Raw genomic sequence first — 12075 nt, forward strand, 5'->3', positions numbered from 1 at the left:
ATAATCACCCAAACTGGGTACAACCCCAAGGTTCCGCAGTCCACAGCCAATAAACTGCAGTGAAAAGGACTAGTGTTTTGCAGGACTAGAAAGCAGGACTAGAAAGCAGGACAAACACATGCACACAGCACGGAGGGTGCCAGGTCTTAAGTATGGCCATGCAGTGGCTTGCCTTTCTCAAGACTGTTGGAGTGGAGCACCGGGAAGGACAGCTTTCACTCTCTGTAAAGTGTTCTTCAATTAAGCAGGCTTTGTCTGCATATGTAATTTACAAATAAGTGGCACCAGTTTATACATAGAAAATGATCATTTACATATATGTGTATATATAATTTCTTTTTACATTTAAATTATAATATATAAATACACATCATATGTAACACAATTATTGCTAGTATTACACATTATATACAATATGTATTTATATACATATATATTTATGCTGCTTAATATTTGTAAATTATACCTTAATGAATTTAATAAAAATATATCCTGGAGTTTCTTGAGGTACAAGTAACTTCATTGATTTATATTCTGGAAAGCAAAGGGTGGGATGTGTGTGTATTCCTAGAAACATTTCTCTTAAAGTATTATCTATGTTGTCATCCATTATTCAATGGATATTTAGTTAGTTCCTACTATAGGTTGCAAATTTTGCCAGCACTATACTAGGATACAAACATCAGCAAATTCAGATTCAGCAATAAACCTATGTTTATTGAATTTATGGCACAGTAGAGAAAACATTGCAATCAAATAATTGTATACCCATGTATACACAAAACAAAATTCCAGCAGTGAGAAGTGCTTTGAGGAGGACCACAGCGCTGAGAGCCTGTAACCAAGAATCTCCTGGCTAAGGGGTTAGAGGGGCAGCTTCCAGGAAGTCTGAGGAACAGCAGCTGATAAGCCAGAGGGCATGAGGGAACATCTTGGGTGGGGAGAGCATCACCAAAGTACAGGGTGGAAGGAACACCTGGGTCACTGGACTGGATGCAGCTTTGTGTTGAGTGAAGAGGAAAGACCTCTTGAGCCCCTAGGAGCTGGGTGACGCAGGACAGCCTAGCTCTCACCAGTGATTGACAAAGTCTCCAGTCACCCTATTGCAGGCCAGGTCAAGAAGTCCCCTCTGTCTTAGGGGCACTGAGAAGGGTTAGGAAGTGGGCTTGGACGGTACTGAGTATCATGTTCTGCTTTCAATTTGGAAAGCTCATCCTGGCTGCAGGTAGAGAAACTTGCCTGGCAGGTCCTGGTGAACAGTGAGCTACAGGGCCAAGGGTGTGGTCCACAGGAGAAATATTGCTGCTTTTGGATATGGGGTAACCGAGATAGACAAAGGGAGGAAGATTTTTAAAATACACAAAGGAGATAAAATGGAGTAGAAAAGAAAGTCCCTCTCTGTGGGTGCATGGATGGCGATGTAATTGCCAGGTGGCAAAGGTGGGTAATGGGTTCCCTGATTTGTGGAGACTTGGCAGGAGATGTTAAGAAGAGGCACAGGTCTAGAGCTCAGGAGTCTCAGTTGGAGATAGAAATTTGTCACTTGCAATAATTTGTCACTTACCAATCCATGTATAAAGAGGATATTGCCTCAGAGATTCTAGAGCAAAAAAAAATAACTCTCATATAATTCACTAACGTGAGTAAAGAACAAGTCTTTCTATGTACACGAAAGGCCTAATTTTACCTTAATCTAATGACAAATTGGGCATCCCAGGTGTGAGTACGCACTGACCATACTTCTTGTCTGTCTCTAGGGGGTGATGACAACAACCTCAATTCCATCTTTTACGAGCATCTGACCAGGACACTTCAGGAGTCCCTCTGTGGAGACTTGGTTCTTGGTCGTTGGGGAAACTACAGCTCTGGTGATTGCTTTATTCTGGCTTCAGATGACCTCAATGCCTTTGTCCACCTGATCGAAATTGGCAATGGTCTTGTCACGTTTCAACTCCGAGGACTGGAATTCCGAGGTACGCATTATCATTATAGCTGCAGTTGGGACTCAGCTGCATGCAAAGTGTTAGTTAGAAGCCATTATGAGAGAGGGAGAATTTAAGCCAGGCATGGTGGCTATAATCCCAGTACTGTGGGAGGCTGAAGCAGGAGGATTGCCAAGTGTGAGACTAGCATGGGCAGTTTAGTGACTTTGTGAGACTGCCTCAAAATGAAAAATAAAATCTGGGGATACAGGGAAGACACTGGGTTCAATCTGTAGTACCAAAAAAAGGTGGGAGATTTAATGCTTGACATTTGAATGAGAATTGGGGGGCTGGTAACCACTACCTCTAACAAGGTGTTCTGGTATAAGCAAACCCAGACAGCTGGGGGAATAATGACATGAAACATCATCACATGTACACCTGTGAACAAGCAAAGCAGGACACTGGTGTGTTTGATCCTTCTGAGAAAGATTCGGGAGCAGTTCAGGGATATAGCTCAGCAGCACAGCAAGTGTGAGGTTGTGAGTTTGATTCCCAGTACCAAGAAAAAAAAAACCAAACTCAGGAGCAAAGACAGGCCATAGAGTTCCTCAGATTCTAGTTGGAGTCAGCCAAATCCCCAAAAGATCTAGTTCTGCTATGCATAGATGTTGGGGTACACAAATAAGTCAGTGTTTCAGAGTTATTTTTTCTTCTGCATAATGATAATATAAGAATGGCTACCTTCAAGAGTTGTGTGATTGGAGAGGTTTCATGTATTAGTCTTTTTTTTTGGTACTGGGAATCGAACTCAGGACCTTGTGATTGCTAGGCAAGTGCTTGTGCTGCTGAGCTATATCCCCAATTTGTAGAAACTGCACGTAAATGAAGCACTACATGAATATTCATTGCTTCATGGCTACTGATTTGGCCCCAGTGTTTCTGTGACCCAGGAACTGGAGTTCTGTCGTGGAACAGGCAGAAAGTAAGATAAAGCAAGCAAGCGCATTTGTCACTGTGCTTGGAAGGAGGGAAATAGGGTTCTAAGAACAAAGTCACCGGAGAGGGTTGGCTGAGGAGGTGCCCTGATACCTTGCGTGAGACCAGCACGGGAGGCATGAGAAGGAGGGAGAAGGCTCTTAAGGGGTAGAAAATAAAATGTGCTAAGAGGGAGAATCAGGTCGCAGCCTGGGAGCACAACAGCCTGTAGCAGACGGAAGTATAGGTTGCAGCACAGCAAAGGGGAGGCCAGCAGCCGAGGAATGTGCAGCCCCTCAGCCAAGTCAGGGACCTGTGGGGCTCTGGAAAAGGAACAGCTGGCCCTCTCCACACTCTCAGAGATTGTTATGGCAGCTTTGTGCAGTGTCCTGGAGAGGGACAATAGGGGAAGTGAGAGACTATATGTGTGGTTTGCATTGTGACCTCTTAGCCAGAGATGACGGCAGAAATGGGCAAATGCTGAGACCCTCCGAGTGGAAACAGCAAGGCCAGATGCCAGGATACAAGAACCAGGCTCTGGATCTCCCCAGGGTTCCAGGTCAAGTGGCTCTGTGGGCAGAGGTACAAACAGGGAGGTCTGGACAAGGAGCAGGACCCTCTAGCTCAGAAAGGGAGGTGTCATCAAAAGGTCCTTTTTGGATATTTTTGTTTTAAAATCCTTTGACTTGTCCAGTAAACACATCAAACAGTCATTTGGACACAGTGCTTTTGTTCATTTAGTAGTCATTGGTTGGTGCTGACTCTGTGAGCACTGGGTAAGTACCTTGGGGGCAGAGCAAATGCCTCAGCCTCAGGGAACATGGAGCCCCAGAGTGGGCAGCCCTGTGAGGGGCAGTCACTGCTACTTGAGGCGACTGTCATGATAGCATCCCACCCCGGCCACCACAGGGACCAGAAGAGGGTTTTGGGATCATGTCTGGTAGGGTCAGCCAAGCACAGGAGAGGATGAGGCTGGGTGGGGAAGAGGAAGGACTTTCCTTGCCTGTGACGAGTGGGATGATGACCAAGAGGCGCCCTGTTGTTAGCTGTGATTTCCACCAGCTGGTTGTAAACATGTGGGCAGAGACAGTGCTACAGAAGTGAGCAGGTAACACCTTGTAGCTGTCCAGAGCCTCTTTGTGGTCAAAAAAAAAAATGCCTTTTAGCCAACAACAAATTGCCATCATTCTCCATCTTGAATACCATTACTAAAAATAATCAAGTCTCCCAGTTCTGTGGATAAAAATTTTTAAGCATTAGGTGTTTTTTTTTGTTTTTGTTTTTGGTACGGGGAATTGAACTCAGGACCTTGCATTTGCCAGGCAGGTACTTGTGCCTCTGAGCTATATCCCCTGCCCAAGCATTAGTTTTGTGGATGTATAAATTTGTACAAAATGATGTTTCTTCTAGCGCAGTGGGCTCCATGTTTCAGGTGTGCACTCTCTGTCTTTCTTGGAACTTCAGGAGTGGAGGGAAGAAAGGTCACTGGGCAGAACAGTGTCAGACTCCCCAGAGGAATGGCAGAAGCTGGGTTCCATCTAGATTTTGCATAGGTGCCAGAAAATGCACCAGAGGTAGTAGGAACTAAGTCTCTCCAGTGTGGTAAGGTAGCAGAATCTCCTCTGAAATTCTGAATCTCAGCTATTTTGAGAGCTTTTTAGTTTTTCTTTGAATTTGAGGGTAGAAGTTTCAAAGCTAATCTAGTGGAACTTGAGTATGGTTTCTATCACAAGTTCCTCAGTTTTCAACCTCATTAGCAAACTTAACCCTTGTGTGAGTTTAAAGGGTTTTAAATGGATTAGATTTTAGAAGTTTGTGGTCCTTTTCTGTCTGCAGCTCCTCATCACAGACAGGGGTCCTTCCTAATCTGTCCTAGTAGATGTTTTGGTGTTAGCTCCTGTCAGTCATCTCTTGGGGCGTAACAAACCACTGCAGAACCCGCGGCTTGGGTTGACACTCCTGTGCTCTCAGTATTAGTGGTTACCAGTTACGCTGCAGCGCCTGCCTGAGGCCACAGATGCTCTGCATTCAGCTGTCAGCTAAGCCAGCCTGGAAGAGACTCAGGGTTCTATATAAATCATCCAGGATTCTCCAGGGAGCTGGACTAGATGTCTTCACTGCTAGTGAAGCCCAGTGATGCTGGGTTCCACAAGGAACACTGTAAGTTTTCTTAAGGCCCAGACTCTCAGGCTGCTTCTGCCATGTACTGGTGATCAAAGTCATTCCCGAGGACAGTGTGGATTCAGGAGGGAGAGGAAGTGGCTCTGCCACATTGCACTGCCGTGTGGTGGCAGAGAGGCATGCGTCATGGAGGTCGGCATTACAACAATGCCCCAGACTCCTGAAATGTCACCAGGTGAGACACACAAAGTGATGGATGCCCTGCCCAAGATGGGCTATGGCGGCGTAAGGTGGGACTGCCTGGGAGCCCTCTCTGTTATGGCCTCTTGGTTCATCTTCTTCCATGGCAGGAATGTCATCTGGCTGCAAGATCTTACCAGCACAGTAACAGCACTGACGAAAACTGCTAATACAGTCTGCCCCGATCCCTCTCACTCTCACACCAGAGGTGTTCTTTGACTCAGATCATACTTTGGAACCCAGGAACATTAAAAGAGCATGTGTCTGGACAGCTTGACTTATGCTTTTGTTGCAGGAAGTGTAGCAGACCTGCAGTGACTACTTAATTATATCTCTTTGCAACACATACTATGGTATTCCCAGGGAGAGTCTCCTTTCTGTTACCTTCCTGAGTATTGTCCTAAATTTTCTTTCCCCACATTTCTCTTTTCTTTTTGAATTCCCTATTTTCCCAAATAGCAGTCTTTATTTTGGATAAATTTAATTAACTTCTGCATAGCCTGGGGCAGTTAACAAACAGATGAGTTGGTCTTTCTCTCCCACAGTCCACAGGAGGAGCCAGCAGTGGGAACAGGAGCAGTTCATGTGCAGCCACTGAGGCCCTGGCTCTTTTACCCTCTCCCTTTTTAAAAATCTGTGTTGGGGAACAAACCCAGGGCCTCTCACATGCCAGGCAAGTGCTCTACCTCTGAGCTACACCCCAGCCCTGGCTTGTTTTCTAGAAGTGAAAGACACACCTGGAGTAAGGCCAGCTGTTCTTTTTCCCTTGAAAGGATCCAGAGTGAGGAAACTGTCCTTTTTCCCTTGAAAGTGATCCTACTTGTCAATAGGCTTTCTGCACCACAAGACACAGAAGGCAACTCTAGCCACCTTAAACATAAAAAAGACTTAGAGGATGATGTGTCAAAGGGCACGGACTTGTTGACTAGGCTGGTGGAATATGGTTGTGGCTACTGGACAAGTGCCAGGTCCAAAATCCCACTGCAGCTGGAGAAAGGCCTTATCTGCACAGTGGATCCAAGTTCTGCCCTCCCTTGGCCCACACCATGGTCCTGGACACTGAATGCTTCTCTTCCCAGAAATTGGATGGACTGCCTTGCTTCCATCTCCCTTCCAGAATGTACTCCCTTGGCCTTGCTTCTCTGCATTCCTATTCTATTCATTTTGGCCCATGTACCCGGAATAAAAATAAATTCTTTTCTTGTTAAGCTAAGAAATCGGGACCAAAGTTCCCTTGTTGCTTTTTGGTTCACAAGTACTCCTTGCATCCACCAAACCAGGGAGCCTTTAAGGGCTGACACATCAATCATTGCTTTAAATGTAAGTCAGAAGGCCAACAGGGGTAGGAACACCAAGTTCAATGTTTTCCAGAAAAAAATGGAGTCTGTGGGGTTGTAAATCTCAGCTAACCGTCATTCAAGTAGATAGACACGGAAAGATGAAAAAGTGAGAGCTGATTATCTGTTCAACCCATTTCTGTTCTTCCCTAGCCAACCAGGTGGCCTCCACTGATGGCTTGGCTATGTCTATGAGAAGAGAATATAAATCAATGAAGCGTCACTGTGCTGCCAACAGCAGCACAGGCCACTTGGGAATATGGCCTGAAGAAGAGGTTTGAGACTGGTACTTAGAGAGGGGAAGCAATTTTGGTAATCTAAGTCTAGAATCATCACCATAGGGAGAGAGGGAGGAAGGAGAGAGGGAGAAAAAAAGAGAGGGATTGAGGAAGGAAGGAAGGAAGGAAGGAAGGAAGGAAGGAAGGGAGGAAGGAAGGAAGGAAGGGAGGGAGGAAGAAAAGAACAAGGGAAGGAGAAAGGGAGGGAGGAAGGAAGGGAGAAAGGGGCAAAAATCAAAAGGCATTGGAGAAACTTTCATGCCTCTGAGCTCCAGGCTCAGGAGAGAGCACACACCTGTGGTGGTGACAGCTATTTTAGAGGAGCACGGGGCCTTCTTTCTTCTCCCTAAGCAAATGTACAGAGCAAACCCAGGGAGATAAAGATATTTTTCAAGGCCTACAGCTGGTTGCAGCAGAGCTGAGCAACCCACATGACTCTCTCTCACCCAGAACTTCTCTTTCTACTTGACCATTCTATTTTTAATTGATTTCTCTTTGTGAGTGTTTGTTTGAAATCTGTACCACTGTATTTATTTGGTTTACAAGACAGCAAATATTTGGGATAAAATTTCTTATGTCACTTGCGCAACCTTCCAAACAAAATATTGCTTTAGTTGGAAAAAATAATCCACTTTTTATGAGGATCTTTAACAGATCACCATCCCAAGTGATTTGGGCTCTTATGGCCTGGGTTTCTCCATCAGAGATTGGATGTGATATGCATGCTTCTTTCCAGTGGCGGCAGGCCATCAGTCAGAGGCTGTAAGATGCTGCCGCCATGTGACATGCTGGTGGGGCAGTGAACTTGTCCTTCCCACTGAAGTTTGAGCAGTGCTGCTAGTGGATGCCCAGGGCCTGGGACTACAGCTGGTACCAGGAAAGAGGTTGAACAACTATGGTGTCCTGCCATACAGCATGAGGACAGAGGGGGCCAACATGCCCAAGCACCGTCCCTTGATGGTGATGGGCCTGAGGACTGCAGAAGAGAAGCAGAGCAGGGGATTTCCGACAGAGGAAAGAGGAGGGCTTGCTCTAAAGGCAAGTGCAGGAACCAGAAGGGAGAACAGGGTGAGGGTACATTCCACCACAGTAACAGGAGAGAAGGAGAGGGTAGCGTGTGGATGCAGGCAGGACAGGGCATTAGGGAGACAACAGAAGAAGGGAGAATGAGTGGAGAAATATAGTGTGAGTGCTGGACAGCATGAGGAGCTCACTTAGGCTGGTGATCATGCGTTTAAAGAGAGACCTGTTAGGACGACTGTGTGCTTTTCTCTTAGCCCCCAACAGTACAGGACAGCGTTGGAGTTACCAAGTGTGTGGCTGAGCCAAGTGGGCCAGGACAGGGGACTAAGGATGTGTGCAGGAGTGTGGTTATGAGCGTGATTACACTGCCTGGCCAGAGAGTGTGAGCTGAGAAAGGAGCCAAGCAAGGGCATAAGGGAGTAGGAAGCAGAACCCAGTGATGCGACCAATGAATTGTGGGCCAGGAAAGGGACATGGGTCATTAAAGTTGAAATATTAGAGGAAATGAGTTGCACACATAGGAGGTAGTTGTTGGACTGCAGGATGTTTGAGGCTGATATTTAGAGAGAAGAAGCCATTTTGGTAATTGAAGTTTTGAGTTATCACCATGGGAATGAGGGAGGGGAAGAAGGGAGGGAAAGAGACAGATTGAAAGAAAGAAGAAAGGAAGGTAAAAGGGGAAGGAAGGAAGGAAGGAAGGAAGGAAGGAAGGAAGGAAGGAAGGAAAAAAGGAAGGAAGGAAGGAAGGAAGGAAGGAAGGAAGGAAGGAAGGAAGGAAGGAAAAAAAGAAAAAAGAGAAGAAGAAAAAGTAGGGAGGAAGAAAGGGAAGGAAGATGGTTACATAAGGAAAGAATATAGCAGAAAAGAATGAACAGCTATTTTTGAAAATTTATTTGCATGTTGAAATTTAAAAATTACACATTAGTTTTACCAGAATGCATTTCTAAATATTCCTAAATGTCCCCACCTTTGTGGGATACTGCAGCAGCTCAACTTCCCGAGCGAATGACTGCCCTGGCCACTGCTGAGCCTCTGGCACAGGACACTGAAAGCAAAGGCAAATTGTCACATTCTGTAAGGTCTGGAAAACATCTGAAACCAAGATTAATGGTCCCGTCTGTGTGAAATGTTATCAGCCATCTCGTAGTTTGGCTAACACCTCATAATCATTGGCCTGCAGGGACATTTGAAAATATCTGTGTAAGCTAATCTTATCAAAAGCTAATCCAACTCAAACTTTTATCTTAAAGACTGATTCATGTAGAGCCCACAGTTCTCCCACTAATCTTGAAACTATCTAGAAATCTCTTTTCTCTATGGCAACATTGAGATCATTTCTGAGTCCTTAATTCTTATGTCTACATAGTTGGAATAATCTGTTATATCCCTTGGTTCCAAACTTTAGCTATAAAATAATATGTTCTCCAGTCAGAATTCCAAAACACATATTTTTCTTCATTTCTAATTATTTGACCTGTTAGTGGGAGAGACAAAGGCACGCTGGTCTCTATCGCAAGTCTGGGAAGAAAAGGGATTTCCTGCAAACATTATCAGAGTCTGCAAATCTTAATATTCTACACTCAAAAGAAGTTTATGAGAGAAAAGGAAGATAGTACAACAATGAATTAAATATAAATAAGGGAGGCCCCAAATCCTTTGTGTAAAGCTAAGAGCTTTGGGTTTTCTCATCTGTGAGTGAGCAGGAGTGGGAGAAATCATATTATTCACAGAGATAATTATAGTATTCTATATCTGTATTTTGTCATTTGTAGTCCCTGTGCTTTTCAACTAATGGTGTGTACTGAATTGTTTGGTTAATTTCATTTTTTTTTTTTTTATATGGGCTGGTAAAGAAAAACTTTTGCTTGTGTGATAAAAGAAAAGTACTAATTTTAAATTCTAAAAACTACACCCTTCCATAGGGTAAATGTCTTTTGAGAACCGGTGTCCTTATTTACAAAGGGGCAATTACATCTGCATAACCAGGTTAGTGTATGAGACATCACTTTTTAAGTTGATCAGTGTCATGTAAATAGATGGTGTTGTGAAATAAAAGTACTGAGAAAAACAATGCTGTTTTATTTAAAGTTATTACAACACGTTTAAAATGCAGTTTGTCAAACAGGTCATAGGAAACATTTTATTCCTATGGGCAGATCTTAAAGCAAATTGAGGCTCCACGGAATATAAAATTGTTATAATAAAAGAACCTCTGCTAGCTTGCAAAAGCAAACAAGTTGTAAATCATTCTAACATACTTTTATCTTTTTTTTTCTCTTCTGCATACGAGTCCAATACACTTCTCCTTGATTCTTAAGGTCATGTTTAAAAGACATGACACGAGTGGGCCCAGTGCTGCTGAAGGCCTGGAGATCGGAGCTGCAGAGAAACTGCTCACTCAAGCCCTGCAGAACTGAGCTCCTTCTGCAGCTCGCAGAGTCAGTCTTGTTCTTTGTTTTGGTTCTGCTCTTTGGCCTCTTGTCACTGTACCCTTGGCACTTGTTTCCCCAAATTTAGATTGGGTTAATTTAAAGAAGGTGATTATCGAGTAGATATTTGATGATTGTGAGGTAGGAAGTGTCCTAACACAGCTGTGATGACAGCATGTAGCCCCCAGACTGGAGGGAAGCCTGGCAACCGGTGGTTGTCACAGACAGTCTCCAAGGGAGAGGCTCAGCCTTTCTGCCTCCTGCCCTGGTGGTTTCAGGAAGCCGCAGTGTTTAGAAAGGACATCTTTGCTTCTGCAGGAAAGCTCGAGCTTCAGAATCAGAATGAAACCACCAACAATCATAGGAGGGCTGGTGCTTGTTCTGCTCTGATGATTAAATAACACCACTCTTGCCTTCCCCTGGAGACTATTGATTAGGAATTCTAGATTTAAAAACAAATTTTAAGCACACTATTTTATAAATACATGGAGAGAAACATAAATTTTTTAAGATACTGCAATCTTTATAGAATTTTATTCCTCTTGGACAATCTTAAGGCAAATTGAGGTTCTTTGAAATATAGTTTTAAATATTTTATTTCATTTTGATTAATATGCATTAATTCTACATGTTAATGGGGTTCAGTGTGATAACACACTCATTCAGTGTACACCGATCCAATCCAGCCTCGCTTTATGGACCTGCTCTGCCAACCCTTACTAATCCCTAGTAATCACTATTCTACATTCAAGTCAATGGCTTTTAGCTTCCATGCATGAGAAAGAACATGCTGTGCCTGCTTTTATGTGTCTTGCTTATTTCACTCAGTATGACGTCCTCCAGTTCAATCCATTTTTCTGCAAATAACAGAACTTTGTTCTTCTTTATGACTGAATAATACTTTCTTGTACACATATTCCACATTTTCTTTACTTATTCATCTCTTCCTGGGCACCTAAGCTGATTCCACATCTTAGCTATTTTGAATAGTGCTGTAGCAAACATAGGTGTGCAGATATCTCTTCATATGCTGTTTTAGAGGAACAGGGGGATATAGACATAGATATATGACTATACAAAGGATTTACTAAGGAGGCCTACAGTGGCCACCTGTGGAATCAGGGGTGGAAGAATGCAAAATGCTCATCTGCATTCTGGGAAGCCAAAGGATCCAGTTGAAGGCCTAGAGCTCACTGCAGAGTCTCATACGAGCCTGTGTGGGAAAGCTGAAGGGTCTGTGTTGGAAGGCAAAACAGGGCACTGGAGACAAATGTCCATAGGCAATGGTGAAGACTGGAGCTTCTTCAAAGAAGAAAAAGGGAAGACTTCCTTCATCTTTCCCTTTTTGTTCCATCTAGGCTATAAACCTGGTAGTGCCACCATGCCCAGGGTAGGTCTTCCCTTCTCAGTTTGGGGCCTACATGTCAATCATCCACAGACACACCCAGAGCGTTACTGATCTTCTAGGTGGCTCTTACTCCAGTCAAGTTGACATCACAGTTAACAATCACATATGCTGACTTCCTTTCTTTGGGGTACATACCTAAAAGTGGGATAGTGGGTCATACTGTAAATCTGTATTTAGTTTTTTAAGGCACCTTCATACTGTTTTCATAATGGCTGTACTAATTTACATTCCCATCAACAGTGAATGAGAATTCCTTCTTTCTCCACATGCTCACCAGCATTTGTTATTTTTTGTTTTCTTGATAATAACCATCTGACTGGGATGAGATGATGTTCCATT

The 12075-nt window shown here is 43.9% G+C and overlaps 1 protein-coding gene across 1 annotated transcript in view; it reads left to right on the plus strand.

Moving 5' to 3' along the window:
• Positions 1-12075, plus strand: part of Pcnxl2 (pecanex-like 2 (Drosophila)) — a 205907-nt gene that overhangs the window by 154132 nt on the left and 39700 nt on the right. The window contains exon 24 of the mRNA XM_013504672.1: positions 1758-1973. Coding sequence (XP_013360126.1) covers positions 1758-1973 — 216 coding nt within the window. The remainder of the gene's footprint in view (positions 1-1757; positions 1974-12075) is intronic.

This window comes from Chinchilla lanigera, unplaced genomic scaffold (assembly GCF_000276665.1).
Source record: "Chinchilla lanigera isolate Chin_1 unplaced genomic scaffold, ChiLan1.0 scaffold00091, whole genome shotgun sequence".
Classification (NCBI taxonomy): Eukaryota; Metazoa; Chordata; class Mammalia; order Rodentia; family Chinchillidae; genus Chinchilla; species Chinchilla lanigera.